This window comes from Delphinapterus leucas, chromosome 6 (assembly GCF_059928025.1).
Source record: "Delphinapterus leucas isolate spDelLeu-1000000601 "Yukka" chromosome 6, BTC_Dleu_Yukka2, whole genome shotgun sequence".
In the NCBI taxonomy this organism is placed as follows: domain Eukaryota; kingdom Metazoa; phylum Chordata; class Mammalia; order Artiodactyla; family Monodontidae; genus Delphinapterus; species Delphinapterus leucas.
In genome coordinates, this window is record NC_143134.1 from 18,265,075 (window position 1) to 18,292,535 (window position 27,461).

The following is a 27,461-nucleotide window of genomic DNA, read 5'->3' on the forward strand; positions in this document are numbered from 1 at the left end:
ATGGGCTCACACTGCAAGAATGGCCCTAAAAATTGCGTTTTCATGTAGCATACCTTGGAAATCTGAAACTCTCCCATAAGGTGACCTTATCCATTTGCATGGCTATAAATACCATCTATGAGCTGATAATCCCCAATTTTATATCACCAGCCCAGACATCTCTTATATAGCCTATGGACATCCCCACCTGAATGTATTCTAGGCATTTCAAACTTAATGCAGCCAAAGTAAAACTCTCGATTTTCTCCCACAAACCTGTTCTTCCTTCTGTCTTTTCCATCTCAGTATGTGACACAACTCTCGATCATTTCCTACAACCAAAACCTGGGTGTCATCCTTGATTCGTTCCTCTTTCTTACTGTGGACCTCATCCAAAATCTGTCAGTTTCCACACAAAAATACAGCTAATCCATCTATTCTTTTCTGTCATTACTGCCACCACCCTCATCTGAGCTGGGGTGGATACAACACTCTTCCACCCAGTTTCCCACGTCCACTCTTGCACCAACATTCTCATGTTGCAGCCACACAATAACCAGAATGAGCTTCTTACAAACCCGAACACATCAGTCTCCTGCTTGAAACCATTCATCTACTTCCTACTGCTGATTCGAAAGTTTTTAAGTCCTCAAAAGCATGTATAATCAGGCCCACACCTAACTTTTCAATCTCCCTTCATGACATATGCCCCCCTTTTCACTGGAATCTAGATACCCTGGCCTCCTCTCTGTTCCTGGAACACCTCAAGTTCTTCCTCATTTCAGTGCCTCTTCCTTTTTCTGCGCTTGGCCTGACTCCCTCCTTATACTTCAGATCTCAGCTTAAATGTCACCACTTTGTGTGCAGAATCAGCCCAGGTATTCTCCATCATAGCCGTCTATATCCATCACAGCACTTACTGTTTGTTATTTGTTGAACCAGTAGAATGTAAGCACCACGAGGGCAAGGACAACATCCGTCTTGTTCACCATGTTGTTCCCAGTGTCCAAGGCAGTGCATGGCCCCTAATGGGCCTTCAATTAATGTTGAGTAAATAAAAGAGAATAGTACACAGTAACTCAGCCAGGTGTTCCTGAAATTTCTGAAAATAAAAACTATTCTAAGACTTTCATTTCTTAAATCATTGAACTATATATGAAACCTTAGTATTCTTCTCACTAAAAATGGAGATATGAGGTATCAAAAGAAAGCATAATTGTCTTCTGTCAACTAGAATTTGAAATAAATGATTCCATCCATAAACAAATTATTTAATATTAAACAGTAATTAAAACAAGTTATTAAATAATAGTCACTTGTTTTTCTATGGCTGAGTAATATTCCATTGTATATATGTGCCACATCGTCTTTATCCATTCATCTGTCGATGGACACTTAGGTTGTTTCCATGTCCTGGCTATTGTAAATAGAGCTACAATGAACATTGTGGTACATGACTCGTTTTGAATTATGGTTTTCTTAGGGTATATGCCCAGTAGTGGGACTGCTAGGTCATATGGTAGTTCTATTTCTAGTTTTGTGTGTGTGTGTGTGGTATGCGGGCCTCTCACTGTTGTGGCCTCTCCCATTGCGGAGCACAGGCTCTGGACACGCAGGCTCAGCGGCCATGGCTCACGGGCCCAGCCGCTCCGCGGCACGTGAGATCCTCCCGGACCCGGGCACGAACCCGTGTCCCCTGCATCAGAAGGCGGACTCTCAACCACTGCACCACCAGGGAAGCCCTCTATTTCTAGTTTTTTAAGGAATCTCCATACTGTTCTCCACAGTGGCTGTATCAATTTACATTCCCACCAACAGTGTAAGAGGGTTCCCTTTTCTCCACACCCTCTCCAGCATTTATTGTTTGTAGATATTTTTGATGATGGCCATTCTAACCAGTGTGAGGTGATACCTCATTGTAGTTTTGATTTGCATTTCTCTAATGATTAGTGATGATGAGCATCCTTTCATGTGTTTGTTGGCAATCTGTATATCTTCTTTGGAGAAACGTCTACTTAGGTCTTCTGCCCATTTTTGGATTGGGTTGCTTGTTTTTTTGATATGGAGCTGCATGAGCTGCTTGTATATTTTGGAGATGAATCCTTTGTCAGTTGCTTCATTTGCAAATACTTTCTTCCATTCTGAGGGTTGTATTTTCATCTTGTTTATGGTTACCTTTGCTGTGCAAAAGCATTTAAGTTTCATTAGGTCCCATGTGTTTATTTTTGCTTTTACTCCCATTTCTCTAGGAGGTGGATCAAAAAGGATCCCGCTGTGATTTATGTCAAAATGCTCTCTATGTTTTCCTCTAAGAGTTTCATAGTGTCTGGCCTTACATTTAGGTCTTTAATCCATTTTGAGTTTATTTTTGTGTATGGTTAGGAAGTGTTCTAATTTCATTCTTTTACATGTAGCTGTCCAGTTTTCCCAGCACCACTTACTGAACAGGCTGTCTTTTCTCCATTGTATATTCTTGCCACCTTTATCAAAGATAAGGTGACCATATGTGCATGGGTTTACCTCTGGGCTTTCTATCCTGTTCTACTGATCTATATTTCTGTTTTTGTGCCAGTACCATACTGTCTTGATTACTGTAGCTTTGTAGTACAGCCTGAAGTCAGGTAGCCTGATTCCTCCAGCTGTTTTTCTTTCTCAAGATTGCTTTGGCTATTCGGGGTCTTTTGTGTTTCCATACAAATTGTAAAATTTTTTGTTCTAGTTCTGTGAAAAATGCCTTTGGTAGCTTGACAGGGATTGCACTGAATCTGTAGATTGCTTTGGGTAGTACAGTCATTTTCACAATGTTGATTCTTCCAATCCAAGAACACGGTATATCCCTCCATCTGTTTGTATCGTCTTTAATTTCTTTCATCAGTGTCTTATAGTTTTCTGCACACAGGTGTTTTGTCTCCTTAGGAAGGTTTATTCCTAGATATTTTATTCTTTTTGTTGCAATGGTAAATGGCAGTGTTTTGTTTGGATGGGCCTAGAGTCTGTCATACAGAGTGAAGTCAGAGAGAGAAAAACAAATACCTTATGCTAACACATATATATGGAATCATAAAAAAAAAAAAAGGTTCTGATGAACCTAGGGGCAGGACAGGAATAAAGACGCGGACGTAGAGAATGGACTTGAGGACCCAGGGAGGGGGAAGCTGGCAAGCTGGGACAAAGTGAGAGTAACACTGACATATATACACTACCAAATGTAAAACAGATTGCTAGTAGGAAGCAGCTGCTACATGCAGGGAGATCAGCCTGGTGTTTTGTGACCACCTAGAGGGGTGGGATAAGGAGGGTGGGAGGGAGACGCAAGAGGGGGGGGATATGGGGATATGTGTATACATATAGCTGATTCACTTTGTTATACAGCAGAAACTAACACAACATTGTTAAACAATTATACCCGATAAATATGTTTTTTTAAAAAAGTCACTTGTTTTGTTGATTATATAGCAGTTAAATGTCTCAGATTAAAAGTACTCCCAGTGCTCTTTTTGGGTGGGCTCACCTAGTCCAATGAAAGCTACCCCTGCAGTTTAGACCAGCCTAAGGCTGAGAAGATCTGCACAGTGGTTTTTTTGGGTTTTTTTTAAAGTAAATTTATTTACTTATTTATTTATTTTTGGCTGCATTGGGTCTTTGTTCCTGCACGTGGGCTTTCTCTAGTTACGGCGAGCAGGGGCTACTCTTTGTTGCGGCGTGGGGGCTTCTCACTGCGGTGGCTTCTCTTGTTGTGGAGCACGGGCTATAGGCGCGTGGGCTTCAGTAGTTGTGGCACACGGGCTCAGTAGTTGTGGCTCATGGGCTCTAGAGTGCAGGCTCAGTAGTTGTGGCACACGGGCTAGGTTGCTCCATGGCATGTGGGATCTTCCTGGACCAGGGCTCGAACCCGTGTCCCCTGCATTGGCAGGCGGATTCTTAACCACTGCACCACCAGGGAAATCCCTTGGTTTTGGTTTTTTGTTGCTGTTGTTCTTTCTTTTTCTTTTTTTTTTAGTTTCTTTTTATTCTTTCACATAGTGATTTTGTGAAAATACTAATAACCAATGGACCATACTCACTTTTTAAAAACATAATCCTTTTTCCCACAAAACAGAAGCAAGTACAAGGACTAGGACTGTATGAGATGACAGATGTTAACTCAGCTTACTGTGCACATCATTTCATGATATGTGTGACATCAAGTCATTATGCTGCACACCCTAACTTATACAGTGCTCTATGTTCATTGTATCTCAAGAAAATTGGGAAAAAATGTATTTAACCTTACAACCCATGAAAGGTATGCAAATAAAAAGAATGACATCCTCTCCCCTCCCTCCCCGAAAGAACTAGGAATATAGACATAGAGCAAAAGGAATTCTCACAGACTGCTGCTAGGAGGATAAACTGACAACCAGCGTTGGTGAATATGATAAAATAAGGATTTCTTACTTGACTGCCTCGTAAATATTGTTGGAGGTATGTCCTGATAAGGCATCGTGTAAATTTCGAATAAAATAATCTCTGTATTCTTCTGGAAGGGCCATAAATGTTCCACCCATCACAATAAATTCCACTTTATCCACACTGTGACCAAGTTGTTTTAACTGAAAGACATAAATTCATCAGCGTTAGAAAGATACAGTCAACTACCCTAAGAGTGTTATTGCAAATCTCTAATTTTACTTTGCGGTGTTCTCATCAGTATAGTTTAAAAATGAGAAGCAAACATGTTAAGCAAATTCTATGGACTAAAAAAAATAGACTCCAGGGCCTGAAAAGGAAATTATTGCTCAAATAAGGAGGACGAGAATTAAAAATAATAAACAAGAAGTCTGATGTCAACTTACAGAGTTAAGTGAAAATTTAATAATACAAAGAATATAAATTAGAGAGCAGCAAAGCAAATAACACAATATGTAATAGAATAAACAAATATTTATTGATTACATATTTTATGCCAGACTTTGTGGTCAGCACTGGGGACGAAGAAGGCTATATGCAACATAATCAGGACTTGATGCAAGTGAAAGAAAGAGAACACTAGATTAGAAAGAAACGTTAAGAAAGCAGTTTTAAATGAAAAGTTTTGAATTAATTATGAAGTTTCTGGGTACAGGTAGCACCTTAAGCCTAGTTTCAGGGGTGGCGGAAGGACAATAAAGTCTGAAATATGACATCTCTTCTATTTGGGAAGAGAATGGTATAGATCTTTCAGTTTTTCAACTACAATAAGGCAAGATTCTAATTTTTAGAAACAGGTATTTAAATTTCTTGCCATATCTTAGGCCTGAGAAAAACTAGGTCAAGTAGACTACAAATTATGAACTCTAATGTACTACGTAAAGAGGATGTCCACACTTAATATGAGCAAAAAGTTACTTTGTTTTATACTTGTTTCTGAAAATGGCAAATAACTTATACATACATACATCCTTATACATATGTAAATCCTTACAGATACATAAGCATATGGGCATGCATGTGCATACACATGCAAATATATATCTGTAAGTACGTGTACATAGCTATCAACACTAAAAGAATACTTTATAACTATGGTTGTTTACCAGGAACACACAACAAAATCTTCCTGGTAGGTTTTTCAAAATATCTTGCCTGGACCCTAAACCAGACTTAATCAGAACTTCAGCGGTGAAATCTGGCATGTGTTTTGGAAAAGTTACTCAGGTGATTCTAGTGCATTTACAGTTAGGAAAAGAATCACTACTCTCTGGTAGTTTCTAAAATCTTTCAAAACCCATGCTCCTGTTTGGAAAATATAAACATTTCGAACTCTACTGAAACACTGCAAATGAGTTAAATATCATGGCTAAGGGAATTCCCTGGTGGTCCAGCCAGTGGTTAGGGCTCTGTGCTTCCACTGCAAGGGGCATGGGTTCCAAAAAAAAAAAAATTATGGCTAAAAAAGAAATTGAAGCAATTGAAGCAATGGTCAGTTTAGGAACTATGTTGGCTCCCTGCAGGTGGGGTCCTCTCCTACAGCTGACAATCCTGATCCATATATGCTTGAGTGACAATGATGTGAAAATTAGAAGTGGCTGGTATCCACTTGTAATAACAGTTAAGCACAGAAGCGACTTACTGACTATGGTATGTGCTACTTTCCATTTGAGATTTTCTAGTTGTCTTACTAGATGTAACTATAAAAACTATGGACAGTTCTTGCATTGTTTGAAATTGGACAAGTTTAAAATAAAATTGTGAAAAAGAAAATCTGTATTAATGTTCAGAGTTCTTGAACAGAGCAAGGCCATCTACACAGTACTTGTTTTTAATCAGTTATATTGAGGTATAATTTTTTTTTTTTTGGTGGCTTTGCCATGCAGTTTGCAGGATCTAGGGATCGTGGCCTAGGGACTGAACCCGGGCCACGGCAGTGAAAGCCCGGAATCCTAACGACTAGGCCACCAGGGAACTCCCGGGGTATAATTTATATACAATAAAATCCACTAACTTTAACGGTACAATTAAATGAGTTTTGACAAATGTTTAGAGTTGTGTAACCACTGCCACCACCACCACCAGTATACAGAACAACTCCATGGCTCCCAAGAGTCCCTCATCCCCCTGTACAGTCAATTCCCCATTCACACCCCAGCAAACTAGTCACAATACTTCTCACTTGGCTTATGGAAGCTAAAATTCAATCCACCCACCTATTGTCTAAGACATATCCATATTCTGTAAATTTCATACCATAAATAACTTTCTACAAATTGAAAGAACTTTAGAGACTATAAAATCCTTACAGAAAATAATACGGTCTTTAAAGCAAGTAGTGTTTTTGACCTTGCTAGGTATTGCATAATAGTCCCCCTCCCTCAGATGGATATTAAAAACTTACAAAGGGGAGAAATATTCTTTCAGTTCTTATTTCTGGTTCAACTCAAATCAAGCAATAATACCTTCTAAGTATAAAGATCTAATGTAACAATGCTTTTTAAAACCTTACCTGTTCTATTCGGTGTCTTGTCTGTAGATAAGGGTCATACCTAGCACGGATAGCTCGCATGGAGGTTGGCTAAGAAAAAAGAAAAGTATCCTGTTATGCCCATGTTGAATTAAGAATAAAACGTAGTTTCAAAAGTGTATTAAAAATAAAGTTCCCTTGGGCTCCTTTCTTCCTCTCTCAGTCTTGTCAGGGTTCAAAATAATGTCCTGAATAGCATTTGGCTGGTCTCCACTCAACAGCAGGCAGCTCCTTGGACCATAGTTATATCTTTGTGTAAACCCTTATGGAATCCCCAGGGTCACCAAATTGTTATACTGCTCACAGACACAGCTGTGTATACACATTCAAAAGAGTTACTTGATAAAATAACCTTTAAACCAGATCATTAAATATCAATACAACAACAGTTTGCAATGGCTTAACAAAAAGCCATCATGCTATCATACAATGGAATAGTCTACGGCCATGAAACAATATACTGATATAAAACGTTCCCTAAGATACATTGTTAAATGAGAAAGGTAAGGTGCAAGGTTTTGATAGACTACCTCCTGTGTAAAAAGTTAGGAAAAAGAGTATGTATTGCTTTTATATCTATATACTATCTCTGAAGGACGTATAGGAAGGGGATGATACTGATTGTCTTCGGGGGCTGAAGCAGAAAGGGGTGGCCAGGGGACAGTGATGAGAGGGAGTCTTCACTGAAAAATTCTTTTAGTATTTTTAAAAATTTGAACTATGAAAAACAGGTAAGAAATGAAAAAACATGTATAAGAAAAAAGTCACATGGTTTCCTGGCTGCTGGCCTCTTTGGATGAGGCCGACGGCTTCGAAAGCCTGCTCGCTGGCCTCCTGCTTTCACTCTTGCACCTGCTCTAATCCTGCCCTCACAGAACCATCAAATGATCTTTTAAAAACCGGAACTGGATTATATCATCCCCCTGCTTTAAATCTGGATGGCTTTTCATGACACCTATAACAAACTCCTTGCCCTGGCTTACAATCCCCTGCATCACCCGTCTCCCGAATCTCATTCTCCCCTTACCTGCTCCGCTCCAGATCCCCCCACTGTCATTCTGAGCCTGGCTCCGTGTTCCAGCTATTCTCTCTGCTAGGAATGCTCTTTCTTGGTATTCTTGAAAGGCTCTTTCTTGTCATTCAGGGCTCAGTTTAAATGTCACCTCCTCAGACCATTCCTTCCTAGCCCCCAAGGCTGAAGTATCCACCCTGCTATGACATCTTACTTGACTTTACTTCCCTGCTTTGCATTTACTAGTACCTGATTGTTTTTTCTTGTTTGTTTCTTTACTGTCTACCCCCATTTATTAGAAAGTAAATTTCTCAAGACCTGATCTGTTTCTTTCACAGCTGCAGAGGCAGGACAATGTACTGGTGAGGAGCACAGAATTCAAAGCCCTTGGCCCTGTTACATATTAGGGGCGTGTCTCCAGGCCAGTCATGTAAGACTTCTAGGCCCTGGTTTCCTTATCTAAAAAACTGGGATAATAATAGTGTCTACCTTCAAAATCCTGCTGTCAGGTTTAAAGTTGTAAAGCACTTAGAACAATGTTGACATATTAATAATAAGTGCTTACATAAATATTTCGCCAGTGACTGAACAACAGACACTCAGCAAATGTTTGGTGGATGAATAACTTATGTAATCAGGAAAAAAATAAAAATTTTAAGAATGCTGGTACTTATAAAAGCATACTCTTAATAAAGTATGCTGTAACACTCCTCAGGACAGCCTCACATTACTTTACCTCATATCCAGTATAAGACTGGGTCGAATATTCAAAGTCTGAATCAGGTCCACCAGGGCAGTATCTGCCAATACAATAAAATGAAGATGTCAGATACAGAACTTAGTTCAACAGTCTAGTTCAAGTATCTACAGGCTCCGTAAAATCCTGACTGAACCAGCTTCATTTTCGAATCCTAACAGAAGATTGTACCTTTGTAGTATCTGCAAATATATACATTTTCTACTAGCAAGTAAAAAGATAAACATATAAAGGAACATTATTACAGTCATTTTCAGAGTATTGCAGTCACTATTATTTTAGAAGTTTAAGCTTTTAGGGGCAAATAACCAGGCCTAAGTTTTCCTAAGTTTGGATTGATACTCACAGTGCTCTCTTGGTAACTACACTTAAGAAAATCTTTCTCCTGATTAATAACCTTCCTGTCTAGAGTCATGAATATTCTTCTGCTAATTTTTCTAATTATCTAAATTTAGTAAGTTTAAAGATTATTAGTAAAGATAAGTTTTTACTTTGATACTTTTCTGATCCAAATTCATTATAAACTTCTGACATTTGGAATTTAGGCAGCTCATATTTCCATGTATCGTTTATCAAGTTAACAGAATATCTACTGTTTTGAGTTCTGTAACCTATGAATTTTTTTTACTGTGTATTGCAACAAATTAAAATCTTTATATGCTTCATTTTTAAAGCATTGAGACATCCTACTAGTAGGTGCTTGTTTCAAAGAACTAACTTATGAATCTATTAAGTCAAAGTTTTAAATATTACCAGGGAGTTCCCTGGTGGCCTAGTGGTTAGTGATGCCGGGCTTTCACTGCTGTGGCCCGGGCTCAATCCCTGGTCGGGAAACTGGGGTCCCAAAAGCCGTGGCCAAAAAACAAATACAAACAAAAAAAAGTTTTAAATATTACCAGCATGTATTGATCAAGGCTCTAGGGGACTTACTGGTTCAATTAAAATACACACACATACACAACTTATCACAATCATACTCACACACATATGTTTCCTGTAAAACTGATGTGTGGACATCTGTGGGGTTTGCACATGACAGCCACAACAGCAATCTATAAAAGGAAGATTAATAAAAAAGCAATTATGAAATAATTCATACAGGTGGCATGGGTGCCACCCGCTGGGGCTCCGCTCTCCCTGCACGAGCCCGCGCGTCCTTCCCGACGAGGTCCCTGAGCGGCGCGGCCAGGCTCAGTGCAATTTTGACAGCAATCATCATACCAAGCTATTATGAAGTGTGATGTCAGTCTGGAGGACGGATAATACATAAGCCAGTTCTTGACACCCTATCTTACAAGGAAACATCTGAGACCATCAGTCCATCACTTTGCCATTGAACATGAGCCCTATAGGCATATAATACATAATTGTTGAAGTGTAACTAAAATGTGGAAAATGTATCTTCTTCTGGCTCAAGGAATATTATTATAAAAGAGTTAAAAACTGTGGCCTTTCATTTATACAAACGGAAAATTGTATTGACCTCTCTCAAGCAGTAAGGCTTCTAATGTGAGGAAAAACATGGAATGACAAGCGTGGGAAAGAGCGAGCACTAAATTACTGTCAGAAAAATAAACGGAGTAGCACAGTGGTGCTCGGTGATTTACGGGGGCAATTCGTCACCGCCCCACGGCGCTGCTGAGGGCAGCATGGCAGCAGACTCGCCAGGCCCGAGAGGAAGAAGAGGCTTTGCACTGCTCTCCAGACAACTTTTCAAACGAGAGAGGATATCTGAGCACATGAGGTTCCATGTCTTCCCTCTGGGTGCCCACCCTTCACATTATTCAACCAACCTAATACATAAACATATTTTTAGCACAATATTAACTTGTTCTGTGTGTGTTAAAAAGACCAACTGCAGCTTTTTTCTCTCCCACTGTCCAAAGTTGGTGTTTCCCTATCCCGTAAAAAGCAAAACAAACAAACGGAAAAACCCTTTCCCCACTCACAAATTGTCCCCCTGATATGTGCCTTTGGTCTGTCTCATTACTTTTGCATCTTGCTACTATGTTCTATATTTGCTCAGAGCCACTGGGTGCTAAGGAATTTGGTCTGCTGCTCCTCCAGGGAAGTTTGGTGAGCTGGTACAAGGAGGTGATAAACAAGGCCATAAAACACAGGGTAAATGAAAAAGATACATAAACTTCCTGGTATTTCTTTTTTTTTTTTTTTAAACATCTTTGTTGGGGTGTGGTTGCTTTGCAATGGTGTGTTGGCTTCTGCTGTATGGCAAGGTGGGTCAGCTGTGCATGTGCATGTGTCCCCATGTCTCCTCTCTCTTGCGTCTCTCTCCCACCCTCCCTGTCCCGCCCCGCTGGGTGGTCGCAGAGCACCGAGCTGATCTCCCTGTGCTGTGTGGCTGCTTCCCACTGGCTGTCTATTTTACGTTTGGTAGTGTATATACGTCCATGCCACTCTCTCGCTTCGTCCCAGCTTACCCTTCCCCCGCCCCCGTGTCCTCCTGATATTTCTTAACATGTTCTTTAACATACTGTATGTAGTGCCTATGTATATGTGCATAACAAAATAAGCCTGGTAAAATGTAAAAAAAAAAAAAAAAACTAATTCATACAAAATTCTGGAGAGTTGTTATCGCTCAGAAAGCGGGAGAGGAATGCAATCAGAGGGTGGCACACAAGGGGGTTTCAAAAGTACTGGTAACGCTGTATTTCTTAAACTGAGCTGTGGGTACCAGGGTGATCTCTTTTCAATATTATTAATTTTCAAAATGTACATATGCATTGTATACACTAGTTTGTATTATATTTTACAATAAATTAAGTGCAAAATAAGGAATTAATAATTTTTAAAGTCACGGTGCTTCTTATTCTCTCTTGCTCTTTCTGATTTGTTTTAATAAAATAGCCTACAAGAGAACAATTACTTATGCAATTCTGTAAAATTATATCTAAACCTAACCTTTGTATCCCAAACTCTTCCCAATAGATCTCAATATTTAGAATAGAGACTATTAAACTGGAGCTAGACTTCAGAGTGTGTGCAAGATATTCTCAGAGGGGTCTGTCAGAGCCCAGTGGGGTAGGAAGAGCATCTGCTCGAGAAGGACGTGATGGCAGAGTTAGACAATCAGTTACATATGGGGGCAGCTGGTCAAATAAGGGTATACGCTAAGATGAATGCAAGCCAGATTTCTTACTGTCAGAGAAGAAAGTTATGATTTTTTAATTTATTTTATTGAAGTATAGTTGATTTATGATGTTGTGTTAATTTCTGTCTACAAAAAACTGATTCAGTTATACACATATATACATTCTTTTTCATATTCTCTTCCATATGGTTTATCACAGGATACTGAATATAGTTCCCTGTGCTATACAGTAGGACCTTGTTGTTTATCCATCCTATATAAAATAGTTTACATCTGCTAGCCCCAAACTCCCAATCCATTCCTCCCCAACCCCGCTCCCCCATGGCAACCACAAGTCTGTTCTCTATGTCTGTGAGTCTGTTTCTGTTTTGTAGATATGTTCATTTGTATCATAGTTTAGATTCCACATATAAGTGATATCATATGGTATTTGTGTTTCTTTTTCTGACTTACTTTACTTACCATGTTGCTGTAAATGGCGTTATTTCATTCTTTTTTATGGCTGAGTAGTATTCCATTGTATATATGTACTACATCTTCTTTATCCATTCATCTGTCAATGGACATTTAGGTTGTGTCCGTGTCTTGGCTGCTATGAACATAGGGGTGCATGTATCTTTTTGAATTATATCAATAGTTTTATCCAGATACATACCCAGGAGTGGGACTGCTGGATCATATGGCAACTCTATTTTTAGTTTTCTGAGGAACCTCCATACTGTTTGCTATAGCAGCTGCACAATTTACGTTCCCACCAACAATGTAGGAGGGCTCCTTTTTCTCCATCCCCTCTCCAGCATCTGTTATTTGTAATGACTTTTTAATCATGGCCATTCTGACCGGTGTGAGGCGGTACCTCAGAGAAGAAAGTTAAAATATGCAAAGGGAGAGAACTAGAATGAACTCTGTGGGTTGGACGAAATTAAAGGTACTGTTGTGGACTCACAGTACACACACACAAATATAGATGCAAATGTTTTATGTATATGTGTGTGCACATATGTACATATATATTTCCTAGTTTGGTCCACGGAGAGGGTCTGGGAGCAGCAACACCCTAACGGCACTGAGCACATCTAGCACTCAGATCTTTGTTTCTAAATATTCTTCTCCACTAAAAGAAACCAGGGCTCCTTGGAGAAACAGCTGATTCCAGGGCTGGGGTAAAGAAAGTACAAGATGAGCCTGGAACATTTTATTATGACTGAAAGCTAGAAACTGCCCAAAGAATGATGGGGACATTTAAAAAAGAAACAGAAACCAGCTTGAAAGGGCTCCTACTGGTCAAAACTGGGAAAATTTGTACATCAAAATAAAAAATGATAGAACAGATTATAACCCACCAAACAGGAAACCATTTAATCCAGTCACACAAATGAATGAGGAGACTGGAAGTCTGATAAGGAACAGGATATTTGCATAGTTTCAAAGTACTTCACCGGGCTTCCCTGGTGGCGCAGTGGTTGAAAGCCTGCCTGCCGATGCAGGGGACACGGGTTTGAGCCCTGGTCTGGGAGGGTCCCACATGCCGCGGAGCAACTGGGCCCGTGAGCCACAACTGCTGAGCCTGCACATCTGGAGCTTGTGCTCCGCAACAAGAGAGGCCACGACAGTGAGAGGCCCGTGCACCGCGATGAAGAGTGGCCCCTGCTCGCCGCAACTGGAGAAAGCCCTCGCACAGAAACGAAGACCCAACACAGCCCCAAATAAATAAATAATAAATAAAATTAAAAAAAAAAAAAGTACTTCACCACACAAAACTTCTTAATTACAAAGTGGAAAAGAATAACTTTACGAAGGGGACGCCGAGCAGACATCACCTTGATCAAAGACAACATCAGTGACAGGACAACAAACTATGCACCACCTGACAGGATATAAGAACACAGTATCACTTCTGTGATGTTCCTGCCAGACATGCAAACCCAAATCTAATTATGAGGACACATCTGATTAAACCAAATTGAGGGAGATGCTACAAAACAACTTGCCTGAAATCTTCAAAAGTGTTAAGGTAATGAAGTAAAGGAAAGACAGGGAAGTGTCCAGACTAAAAAGCCATGACAACTAAACACAGCACGTGATTCTGAACTGGGTCCTGTAGGTCATTACTGACACACCATTAGAAACTTGAATGAGGTCTGAGGACTAGATGATGATAATGTATCAGTGTTAAATTTCTGATTTTGATGGCTGTATTGTGCTGATGTAAGAAAATGGTCTTGTTTGTAGGAAGTACACACTAAAGTATTCAAAGGCATTGGCTTTGCACCTTACTCTCAAATGCCTCAGGGATAAAGTGTTCTTTGTAGTGGATTTTCAACTTTTCTGTAAGTCTGTGATTATTTTTTAATAATAAAAATGATTAAAATTGAACTTAAATCATTAGTGATCTACAGAAACTCCAAAATAAATAATTTTGCAAATCAAGAGCTTCCCTGGTGGCACAGTGGTTGAGAGTCCGCCTGCTGATGCAGGGGACACGGGTTCGTGTCCTGGTCCGGGAAGACCCCACATGCCACGGAGCGGCTGGGCCTGTGAGCCATGGCCGCTGAGCCTGCGCGTCCGGAGCCTGTGCTCCACAACGGGAGCGGCCACAACAGTGAGAGGCCCGTGTACCGCAAAAAAAAAAAAATTGCAAATCTGAATTAAAAACTTAGATTTTCAAACAAATGTTTGTATTTAAAATGAGACACAAGTGGTATATGTATACCACTGATGAGGTCAATCTAATTTCCCAATCTTTTATTGAGGGCCTACAATATAGGCCAGGTTCTGAGCTACACAGAGCAGGTGGGCCCTAAGACTAAAAAAATAGTAATGCACTGCCTCTGTCCTCTGAAATCATACAAGCTAGCAGGGGAGGAGGACATAGAGAAATAGGCTATTTCAAAACCACATGGTAAGAAGCATGTGGTAAAAGAAAATACTAGGGATGCCCAAAGAAGGGGATTAATTAGCCCTGACCAGCGGCGTCAGGGAAGCCTTCCTAAGGGGTTGACAGCCATGCTGAGTAAGAGTTAACTGAGCTAAGAAGGCAGAGGGACGTGGGGATCAGGGAAGCAATGTGCAGGAGTTTTCAAGCATTTTTTAAGTGGCTGAACTCTCCCTTCAAGTAATGTTTTACTTACAACATCAACTTACAGAAGAGAGAAAAGCAACAGCCCTGGGTGAAGTAGAGATGGGGCCTGCTCCCACGGCTTCCCTATTATTCCCCACAGTAGCTCCTAAAACACTTATACGGATCCTGTCGTTTTGTAGAATACAGCTTAAAGATTACTGATAAGGTAGAAAAAGCTATGACTTTGGAGTCAGCCAGAGAGATGAACCTTTGAATCTTTTATCTACCTCTTACTGTGTATTTTCCTGTTTTGTAAAATGAAGACAATACTACCTACCCTCAAAACAGTTTTGAGGATTAAATTAGAAAACACACCAGTGCAGTGGCTGGTATGTAACAGGTGGGCAACATATGGTCACTACTGTTGCAATGAGTAATGATACTACTCTGAATAATAAAAATGATTTTCAAAGCAAAAAACCCAACAAAACGAACAAAAACTCAAATACAAACAGACTCAAAATGGATCATAGACTTAAGTATACTAAAAAGGTATGCCACAGACTGGGAGAAAATATTTACAAAACACATGTCTGATAAAAGACACGTATCTTAACTATTAAAAAAAAATCCTTAAAACTTCACAATAAAAAACCCAAACAACCCAATTAGGAATAGGGCAAAAGATGTGAAGAGACACTTCACCAAAGAGGATGCACTAAAGGCAAAATAAGTATATGAGAAGATACTCAACATCGTATGTCATTCAGGAATTGCAAATTAAAGCAATGAGATATCACTACATACCTAACAGAATGGGCAAAATCCAGAGCACTGACAACACCAAATGCTGATGAGCTTGTGGAGCAATAGGAACTCTCAGTTACTGTTGATGGAATGCAAAACAGTGCAGCCACTTTGGAAGACAGTTTGGCAATTTCTAACAAAGCTAAACGTAGTCTGACCATATGATCCAGCAATCATGCTCCTAGGTATTTATTTACCCAAATAAGTTTGAAAACTTTTGTGTATGCAAAAACCTTCAAACAAATGTTTATCGCAGCTTTGTCCATTATAATTGCCAAAAATTGGAAGCAACGAAGATGTCCTTCAATAGGTGTGTGGATAAACAAATTGTGGCACACTCAGACAATGGAATATTATTCAGTGCTAAAAAGAAATGAGCTATCAAGCCACTAATAGGACATGGCATAACCTTAAATGCCCACTGCAAAGTAACAGAAGCCAATATGAAAAGGCTACAAAACATACTGATTCCAACTATATACCATTCTAGGAAAGGCAAAACTACAGAAACAGTAAATAGATCAGTAGTTGTGAGAGGTATGAAACAGAGGAAATGATGAGGGGAGTTTTAGGACAGTGAAACTATTCCATATGATACTGTAACGATGGATACGTGAAATTATGCATTTGGTAAAACCGACAGAATGTACAACACTGTGAGTGACCCCAATGTAAACTACAGGCTTTGGTTAATAAGAAGATAGCAATATTGGTTCATCAATTATAACAAATGTGTCAAACCAATGCAAGGTATTAATAATAGGGCAACCTGGGGAAGGGGGAGAGGAAGTATATGGGAACTCTCTGTGTTTTCTGCTCAATTTTTCTGTAAGCCTAAAGCTGCTCTATAAAAAAATATAAAGCACTACAGTAACAGCAGAAGTAAAAGCATGGAGGTTAGTGGGCATATATCTGGAGAAAACTATAATTCAAAGAGATACATGCACTCCAATGTTCATTGCAGCACTATTTACAATAGCCAAGACATGGAAACGACCTAAATGTCCATCAACAGATGAATGGATAAAGAAGATGTGGTACATATAAACAGCAGAATATTAGCCATAAAAAATAATGAAATAATGCCATTTGCAGCAACATGGATGGACCTGGAGATTATAACACTAAGTCAGTCAGAAAGAGACAGATAAATATATGATATTGCATATACGTGAAATCTAAAATATGACGCAAATGAACTTATCTACAAAACAGAAGCAGACTCACAGACACAGGGAACAGACTTGTGGTTGCCAAGAGGGAGACATGGTGGGGGAAGGATGGATTGGGATTTTGGGATTAGTAGATGCAATTATATATAGAATGGATAAACAGCAAGGTCTTACTGTAGAGCACAGGGAACTATATTCAATATCCTGTGATAAACCATAATGGAAAAGAATATGAAAAATGTATATATGTGTATAACTTAATCATACATTTGCCATACAGTAGAAATTAACACAACACCGTAAATCAACTATACTTCAGTAAAATAAATTTTTTAAAAAGCACAGAGGTTAGGATGCATAGCAGCTAGGGAATGACAATCAGCTGTGTTCCTTTGATATTTTTAATAGTCACTCTGGTGATACTGCAGAAAATGGATTTGGTGCAGGTAAGACAAAGTAGGCCCATTAGGAAATGAGTAAAACAATCTAAACAAGAAATAATAAAGGCCAAAACATTCCTCCCAGTGGTGGTAGGAATGGACAATGCATTTCGTATCTTTTAGAAACTGAGTGGACGGGGGCACCATTAGCTAAGGTGGACAAGGAAGATGGGTGAGCAAGTCTGAGGTTTTGGTTATGCTATACTTAAGGGTATACTTACAGGCAATCAAAGGAGAAATGTCTAACAGGCAATTTGACATGGATATGAAGCTTGGGGAGAAGTCGGAGCTACGAGTCAGCATATGGCAAAACTTAAAAACATCAATGGATGAGATCACCAAAGAAAGCATGCATGGCACTAAAAGCAGTTGGCCCAGGACCACAGAAAAATCAATTTTTAGATGGAAGCAGAACAAGAGTAGCTGTCAAAGAAAGAAATGATCCGAGGTAGGAGGAAGACAGAGAGAATGGAATTATGAAAGCCAAGTGCATTTGTCAGGTTGAAACATTGCTAAACCTTTGTCTCCATGGTGGCAAGCCCACACACAATGCTGAAAACTGAAAATCCAAGACTTACCCATAAAGCACGTTATTTAGGGATATGGAAGTAAATGCCAAGAAATCAGCTAAGACCTAAAAGTGGTTGCCCTGGGGGAACAGTCGGGGGAGAATGGGAGGTGAGGGGTTTGGACCTATTCGTTTTTCTGAAAGAGTCTTTTATACTAGGTACAAACAAACAAACCCCAAACACTTAAGTTCAAAGGAGAAGAGACTAGGATAGGTGGTACACTGTGTGTGAAAGGTCTGGGGTTTAATTAGTCACAAATATATGATCCAGGAGATACAGCTACCCAGCAAGTCATTATAAGCTGCATTTACTAGAAGTACAATATCCCCATCCAAACAACAGACTGAGCTTCTTAGATCACATCAGGAACACAGCATTCGCTTGGGTACCATGTTTTAAGAGGGGCTAAATACTATCAATTCTTCCCTCATGTCTTTCACACTCATCCTTTTTATCCTGGAGGCCCTACCTTGACTGAGGCTCTTAACACTTCACACCTAGGTCAAATCAAGAGTATCCCAACTGGTCCTTTTGGCTCCAAGCTACCCTACAACTTGTATGCAAATTAATTTTCTGAAAATCTATCTGGTTCCCATCACTCCCCTTCTCAAAAATCTTTCAGTTTCCTATTATCTGGCTATTTTGCAGGACATTTAAGATCTTTTACAAGTGGATCTCACACTAACTCTTCCCCCCCAATGTCCTGCTGCTTTCCAAAATGAATTGTCAGCCCCAGTGAGTCTGGTACACTCGTGGTTCCCTGCACACACACCTCTTACATCATCTCTACCTCTGTGCCCTAGTTTCTGGGTCCTTGCTCCCATTACTCTTTGAACCTGCTCTTCTCTGCTTGTATGGGTGCCATTTATATGTTAGTCAAGCTCCACGCTTCCTCTTGGGCTTTCCTTAGTCCCTTTTACTGCAGGGACATCTCTGTCCTCTGGACTCCCATATCACTCCCTATGGTGTCAACTGTTTCACAATTACCATATATATTAACAGAACGACTTTGCACTATCAATTTAACTTTTCAAAATACCTTTTATAAGTATCAATCTTATAAGCCACAAGCTTAAGATGGCCAACAATATTGGTCATCTTATGATAGTCACCAAGCATCTAGCTATACTTTTAAAGACACCAAAAACCAAAACATTATCTACTCCTCTAAGAACAGTGACCTTTTCCCCTCTGTGCCCTCCTAGCATTCTGCACGTGTCTCCACTCCAGCACACACCATAGCATATGGATTTTATTAGTCCAAATCCCCCACTTCCACCTCACTACCTGGGTGTTACATGGAGGCAGGGATCTGTGGTGGAACAGATACACAATCAATCTTTGATGAACTGAATCACTCACCCCACTGGCAGTTCTGATGGGTTTTGCCTTTAACTTGGGGACCAAGACCTTTCGATACTGAGGTGGGACTGCAGCAATGATATCCACCAGGCGGGGCTGTGCTGAAAGGCCATATTTGGCAGCTGTCCTGGTTTTCACCCTGAAAGTAAAGCATCTAGCATTATCAAGATCACAGTATTTCAAGGACAAGCTACCAAAAGGATAACCTATAAATAACATCATCAACTCCTTTCACCAGATGACAACAGTGGTTTTAACATTTGTAATTATCAGGGAACTAGAACAAAATTCATGACTTCCTTTTCTCCAGAGTACCAGGAAGAAAACCAGATGACTACAGGGCGGGGGCCCAGGACAGTGATACAAGGTAGGTCTCGTTCAAAGTAGTGCTCCAGCTTCGAAGGATTCTACCCTTTTCTCAGCTTCCACACTACTACATTTGGGATCAGATTAATTCTGTTGTGGGGGATTGTTCAGTACATTGTAGGAGGTTTAGCAGCATCCTTGGCCTCTACCCACTGGCACCTCTTCCCGTTGTAACAACCAAAAATGTCTCCAGACATTGCCAAATGACTTGGGGGTGGGGATGGTCATGCCTGGTTGCAAAGCACTGCCTCAGGCCAACAAAACAAAACAAAACAATTTAAAGCAAAGCTATGCAGAACCAAATAGGAAATAAAGTAGATATATTTTTAAAGCTTTAAAAGTTTTAAAACTTTTTCTAATTCAAAATATTATATAAAGAACAGAATAAAACATATAAATATACTCTAACAATTATAAAACAATCACTCTTGTAACCACATTCCGAGAATATGATCAGCACTTCAGAAGACCCGTTTGCCCCTTCCTGACCATAACCCTATCCCTAACCCCCAGACGTAACCTTTATTCCAACTAATAATTCCTCGCTTTCCTCTATAATTTAGCAATTTTTCTTTTCTTTGTGGCTGCTAACCAAATCCTAATAGTCACTTTATCTTCTCACTTTAATCCATCTAGAAATATTATGGGGTGTTCAAATCATTTCAACAAATGGTTACTGAGTACCTGATAGGTACAAGAGACTACCTAAGTACTTGGTACGTCAGGAGGTTGCAAGGCATAGCTGTTTCGTGCTCTATGTTCGCATGTTTGCAGACAGGCATGCACAAAAATAAATCTACAAGTAATAAAAACATATGTATCAATAATAAAACACACACACAACAATGAATGATTCCAGAGCTCAAGAGAGGAACTCAGTGTGTGCTGGGGAGATATTCAAAGAAAACGGGCACAGAAAAAAGACAGGCTTCAGACAGGCAATAAAGACACAGAGATGACACTGAGAGCAGACAGGCTGGCTTATGTGAAGATGCAAAAACAGGATAGTACAGATTTTAAGAAATATGAGTAGACCAACTTAACAGAAAGCAGAAGGTTTTCAATATGAAGATACAGAAGTTTAAAAAGTTGGAAAAGTAAGTTGAAGCCACACCGAGAGGCCTTACATAATGGGCTGGGGAATCTGCGTTTAATTCCACAAGCACTGGGAATGTGCTGAAAGTTCCCGCACAGGGACATGACGAAGGAAAATTAATCCAGCAAGACAGTAAAAAGAACTGAAAGCATAAACTACTGCAGGAGTCTAGACTTAAGTTTAAAAAGGAATGGAAGAGGAAGGTGGTGGTGAACATTAAAGAGTTATAATGAAGAAACAGTAGGCAAAATTTTGACTCTAAGTGGACCTAAGGGAAAAGATTCAAAGACGACACTAGAGTTTCAAACCTGGGTGAAGGTTAAAACAATTAGGCAAAGAGGACATCTTGAGTAGGGGCTGGTTTTAAAGAAGATGCTAGCTTTAGCTTTAGATGTGCTAAATTAAAGAGAATGACAAAAATATACAAGAAGTAGAAATGTTCATGAGAAACAAAAGATTTGTATAATTAGGGGTATAGCCAACAAAGATGAGGAAAAAAACCCCACTGCTAAACACATGGTAGAAAAACCAATAATATATAATGTCTTCATGGTATAAAAGAATAGTTATTAATTTATTCCTTAGCAAATGTTTATCAAGCACAATGTTCCAAGGAAGGGGTATAACATCGTAGTATCTCAAGTAATAGAAGACAGGGTCCAAAATAAGGTCATGTGCGTAATGACTAGACCATTGATGACCTGGGGATGGGGGGAGAACCCTTTCATTACAGCAGATCTGTATGACAAATATATAGTAAATAAGCAGATGCAGAGAGGAAAAACCACTCTTATTTGAGGATGTAGCCAAGTCAAAGCTGAACATGGTTGTGGAGAGGAAGTGGATGAACGTGTCCAGGAGGTTCTGAAGTAGGGAAAGGTTGGATTTGATCAAAGGCCCCAAAGAGAGGGCTTCCCTGGAAGAGAGCTACCACCTCTCTGAGACGACCAGGAAGAGAGGAAGGATGTGAAATGAGATGGCACAGAAGGACAGCACCTGGGCTCTGGAGATGGATGACCTGAATCTAAATCCCAGCTCTGCCAATCACCAGTTATTTACTCCTGAACAAATTATTTAACCTTTCTCTAAGAGGACCCATCTGTCAAGTGAGGTAAATACCTACCTCATATAGTGTTTGAGAGGATCAGCTGAGCCAACACATATAACGTACTACTAACAGCGACCGGAATACCGTAAGCGCCCAAGGAATGTTAGAAACTATTAGTATTATAAGGCTATAAGGCAATTTTGCCATAAATAATCTATAGGGCAGGGAAGAAAGCTAAATTCTCAACTAAAACATGAAACATGAGATAGAACCAGTAGTGTCTGATAATTTCATAAAAGAGATCTACTACCCAAGAACAAGATCACCTTCTTTTTTACAGATACACTTACTTATTTAGATCGATGTCTTTCCCCTGTTCGTGGGCTTCAATTAGTTGTTTAATAACATCTCCTATGGTCAGCATCATCAGCTCAGCAGGGCTGAGATCTCCTGAAAAGATAATATTTGACACTAAAAAAATCATATTATTCAGTAAAGGTTTTTGTATTTATTAGGAGTGTCTTCCAAAATCATTCCAATCATGTCAAAATGATAGCTCAAGTACACAAGACACTATTGTTTACAATTTGATCATATATTTTATATCTTTAATTTTAAAACCAACCTGGCTTCACCTATATATGGGAAGAGTTCACTTTAGAAGCATATACACCTCAAGAATAATAGATGCAGGAAAGAGTAGAGACAAACATGAGGAAAAAGAACCTAATCACACAGGAAAGGATCATAGTTAAAGTAGCTTCCCTTTATCTCCAGATTGATAATTACATTTAGATGCATTATTTCATCTGATTCTCAGAACACAGTGAGGTAGATGGAACAAGAATATTTGCCTGTCCCATAAAAATGCTACCAAGGGGTGAAGTTGAAACTCAAACCCAGGTATCCGCAGAAGTAATGTTAATACTATTTTGAAATACAAAGCAATGTAGTACTATTTTGAAATACAAAGACATGGGTCTGTGCGTGCCTAGGGATCTTAACACATCTGTAAAATATAGTCTGTCCGCCATCGTAACATTCTCCTGGCAACTGAGGCCGCCCTTCTCCTCTAAAAGGCAACAGCAGAAGCTGACATGTTCTTACATGACCCCATCGCCCCAGTTAAAGCTGACTGGTTCAAGGATGGGCACCTATCCAGGTCGGGCAAATCTGAGCTCTTTTTCTCAAAGCAAAAGACACCAGTCCCTCTCCAGTGATAAAAAGTTGTGAGATTTCAGCTTGGGAGCTACTAGCTACTAGCCTCCTGCCTGCAGAGAAAGCTGGTGTGCAAAGATAATGATGTCATCAGAGAGAAACACAGATGAGAAAGCCCTGGCGCTCATGGAGCCCTTTCATTTATCTCATTTGAAACCTCACAACACTGGAAGGTAGGTATTGTTACCACATTTCACAGATGTGAAAAGTTAAGGCTAGTTAAGACATAATTGTAAAGGGCATAGTTAAGACTCAAATCCAGGTCTTTTCTCCGCAACTTACATGCTTTTAACCACTGTACCAAGCCACATCTAATTTAATGAGGTAAAGCTAACACATACAAAACAATCTGAGAGAAAAAGAAGTCCATCTATAGTCAAAGGCTTAAGTGCTTTCTAAACCATGTAACTCAGACCTTCAGAGTTCTACAAAGGTGCCTGAGGGGCCATGTAACAGGTCGGGCTGGTGGTGATTAAGGTAAAGGAGGAAGGGAGGGAGAGGGAGGGTCTCTTTCTCCATTTCAACCAAAGCCACTGGGCTTTCATCTGTTTATATGCTGAAGTTCTACATAAGAATTTGGAGAAAAGGTGACTCGGGTGATAAAAATACAGGCAGACCTCAGAGATACTGCAGGTTCGGTTCCAGACCATCACAATAAATACTGCAATAAAGCAAGTCACACGAATGTTTTTGGTTTCCCAGTGCATATAAAAGCTATGTTTACACTGTACTGCAGTCTGTTAAGTGTGCAAGAGCATTATGCCTTAAAAAAATACATTAAAAAATACCTTATTGCTAAACAATGCTAACCATCATCTGAGCCTTCAGCAAATCATAATCTTGTTGCTGGTGGAGAGTCCTGCCTCGATGTTAGCTACCAAACTGATCAGGGTGGTGGCTGCTGAAGGCTGGGTGGCCGTGGCGATTTCTTAAAATAAGACCACAGTGAAGTGTGCCTCATCCGTTGACTCTTCCTTTCATGAACGATTTCTCTGTAGCAGGCGACAGCACTGTACCCACAGAACTTTCAAAACTGGAGTCAATCCTCTCAAACCCTACTGCTGCTGGTTTAACTAGGTTTAACCTAATAGTCTACATTTTTTATTGTAGTTTCAACAATCTTCGCAGCATCTTCACCGGGAGTAGATTCCATCTCAAAAAACCACTTTCTTTGCTCATCCGTAAGAAGCAACTCCTCATCCATTCGTTTCATCGTGAGATTGTGGCAATTCAGTCCCATCTTCAGGCTCCACTTTCAATTCTAGTTCTGTTTCCACCACATCTGCAGCTACTTCCTCCACTCAAGTCTTAAACCCCTCAAAGTCATCCATGAGGCCTGGAATCAACTTCTTTCAAATTCCTATTAATGTTGATATTTTGACCTCTTCCCATGAATCATGAATGTTCTTAATGGCATCTAGAATGGTGAATCCTTTCCAAGTAGGTTTTCAACTGACTTTGCCCAGGTCCATCAGAGGAATCACTATCTACGGCAGCTACAGCCTTACAAAATGTTATTTCTTAAATAATAAGACTTGAGAGTCGAAATGACTCCTTGATCAGGCTGCGCAATGGATGTTGTGTCAGCAGCCATGAAAACGTTAATCTTGTACGTCTCCATCAGGGCTCTTGGGTGACTAGGTACATTAACAATGAGCAGTAATATTTTGAAAGCAATCTGCTCTCAACAGCGGGGTTAAAATAATCAGTAAACCATGTTGGAAACAGATGGGCTGCCATCCAGGCTTTGTTCCATTTAGAGAGCACAGGCAGAGTAGATTCAGCATAATTCAGAATGGTTAAATGAACATTAGCTTCAACTTAAAAGTCACCAGCTGCATTAGCCCCTAACAAGAGAGTCAGCCTGTCCTCTGAGGCTTTGAAGCCAGGCACTGACTTCTCTCTAGTTATGAAAGTCCTAGATGGCATCTTCTTCCAATATAAGGCTGTTCTGTCTACATTGAAAATCTGTTGTTTAGTGCAGCCACCTTCACTAATTATCTTAGCTAGACCTTCTGGATAACTTGCTGCAGCTTCTCCATCAGCACCTGGGGCTTTGCCTTGCATTTTTATGCTATGGAGATGGCTTCTTTCCTTAAGCATCATGAACTGACCCCCGCTAGCTTCAACCTTTTCTTCTGCAGCTTCCTCAACTCTCTCAGCCTTCAAAGAATTAAAGTTAGGGCCTTGTTCTGGATTAGGCTTTGGCTTAAGGAAATGCGGCTGGTTGATCTTCTATGCAGGTTACTAAAACCTTCTCCATATCAGTAATAAGGCTGTTTTGCTTTCTTATCATTCATGTGTCCAATACAGTATAATCTTCAATTTCCTTCAAGAACTTTGTGTTCACAACTTGGCTAACTGGTGTAAGAGGCCTAGCATTCAGCCTACCTCAGTTTTCGACATGCCTTCCTCACTAAGCTTAATCATTTCTAGCTATTGATTTAAAGTGAGAGATGTACGACTGTTCCTTTTACTTGAACCCTTAGAGGCCACTGTAGGGTTACTAATTGGCCTCACTTCAATATCGCTGTCTTAATAGGGAAGCCTGAGGGGAGGGAGAGAGATGGGGAAATGGTCAACAGGTAGAGCAGTCAGAACACACGTAACATTTATCAATTGAAGTTCATCGTCTTATGTGGCAATTTGTGGGGCCCCAAAACAATTACAAGAGTAACATCAAAGATCACTGATCACCATAATAAACATAACAATAATGAAAAAGTTTGAAATATTGCAGGAATTACCAAAATGAGAGACATGAAGTGAGCAAAAATGCTGTTGGAAAAATGGAGCTGATAGACTTGCTCAAACAGGTTGCTACAAATCTTCAATTTGTAAAAAACACAGTATCTGTGAAGTGCACTAAAGCTAAGTGCAATAAAACGAGGTATGTGTGAAGACAAAGATTTTTAAAACACTTGTATAGCCCTTGAGTATATCAAGAATTAACCAGAGAAGTAAATTAGTAAGAAAAGGCTTCGTGGAGGAAATCACACAGGGATCTTTAAAGGGCAGGATCTGGACAAGCAAAACAGAGGGCAATCCAGAAGGAACAATGTTAGGTATAGGAATTGCCTATCATCTTTATGTGCAGGAGTACTGCCTAACTACAATAGAGGCTTTTTGACAGGGTTCAGTAAGAACAGATTACAGGGTACACTGGCTACAAGGCAAAGGCATTTAAATAGGATGCAATACACAGTGGAGAATTATATGTGCTCAAGTTTGGGAGTAAAAAGATGAAAGTAGTGTTGAAAGAAAATAAGTACAGATTTATCCTTGAACACTGGCTTGAACTGCACAAGTCTACTTATATGCAGATTTTTTCAAATAAATACAGTACCTGTATTTTTATTTTACAGATCCTTAAATTAACTAAGTGTGGGGAAAAGTCTGTGTTTGAGGATCTGAGTCCTGATTCTATCCAAACTGTTTCAGCTTCCTGCCCTTTGGTGAGTCATTTATCACTTCCTTTGTTTTTCAGGCAGAGATAGCAACACTCAGAATTTCAACTGTGCAGGGGTCAGTGCCCCCGACCACCCCCCTCCATTGTTCAAGGGTCAACTGTATACAAAATATACTAAAGAAAAAGAGGATACAAAAAATGATTCAGAAGATGAAAAGAATACACATCCTCTGGATACTAAGTAAAAGGCTCTTGAAAGGCAACATTGTTAAAAAATAAAACAAAACAGATTTACAGTAAAAAACTTGGATGACAGACTCAGTCTCTAGCTTCCAAACCCTACTGGCTGTGTGATAATGGGAAGATGAATGGCTTCTGAGCTCCCATTTCCTTGTCTGCAGAATTAGGATAATCCATACATATCTTTCACAAGATTCAGTAAGAATCAACAAAAGTAATGTATATATGAAAGCCAAAGTATTATTCAAATATCAGTTCTTAATGAAGGTGGGTTAGGGGGATAGTGGCTAGAATGATGAGGAATAAACTATTTCAAGAAGCAATTTCTATAAGAACTAACAGGACTTGGTGATAAATAAAGTCAAAAGTTTAAAGCTGGAGATGGAGGAGCAAGTTAGAGGGAGAAGATAACTAATCAATTAGGGGCATGTAGAATTTGATGCCACAAAACAACTGAAGGTAACTTGGACACTTGGAGCAGTTGATGCCAAGAGGCACAGTGATTAAGGAACAGATTTTTTTTTTAATTTTATGTTTTTGGGGTTCATAGAGACAGCCCGACAAACCACTTCTGGGCTAGGAAAGTTACTCAACTCTTTTAATCTCGTCTTCTTCATTTGTGAAAAGGCAACGATATCAGCCTAAGAATTATTAGCAAAGGCTCAACAGATGGCAGCCATAGTTATCATACCCATCACTATTATTAGACCGACTGCTCAATTGAGCTTACAGAGATAACACTAGCACCTGTGAGAAAATACTTGAAATTTGACTCCATTCGGCTGAAAAACTAAAGGTGGAATTGCTCCACGCTAACTCAGGAGGTAATACAAACGG

At 39.7% G+C, this 27,461-nt stretch overlaps 1 protein-coding gene across 2 annotated transcripts in view; it reads right to left on the bottom strand.

Moving 5' to 3' along the window:
• The window catches only part of ELP3 (elongator acetyltransferase complex subunit 3), a 115,143-nt gene that overhangs the window by 87,132 nt on the left and 550 nt on the right, over positions 1-27,461 (bottom strand). For both annotated transcript variants that reach the window (XM_022594970.3, XM_022594969.3), the window contains exons 2-7: positions 22,108-22,207; positions 19,248-19,386; positions 9,709-9,779; positions 8,707-8,770; positions 6,941-7,009; positions 4,417-4,571 (exon numbers count right to left, since the gene is read on the bottom strand). In XM_022594970.3, the coding sequence (XP_022450678.1) occupies positions 4,417-4,571; positions 6,941-7,009; positions 8,707-8,770; positions 9,709-9,779; positions 19,248-19,386; positions 22,108-22,207 (598 nt within the window). The remainder of the gene's footprint in view (positions 1-4,416; positions 4,572-6,940; positions 7,010-8,706; positions 8,771-9,708; positions 9,780-19,247; positions 19,387-22,107; positions 22,208-27,461) is intronic.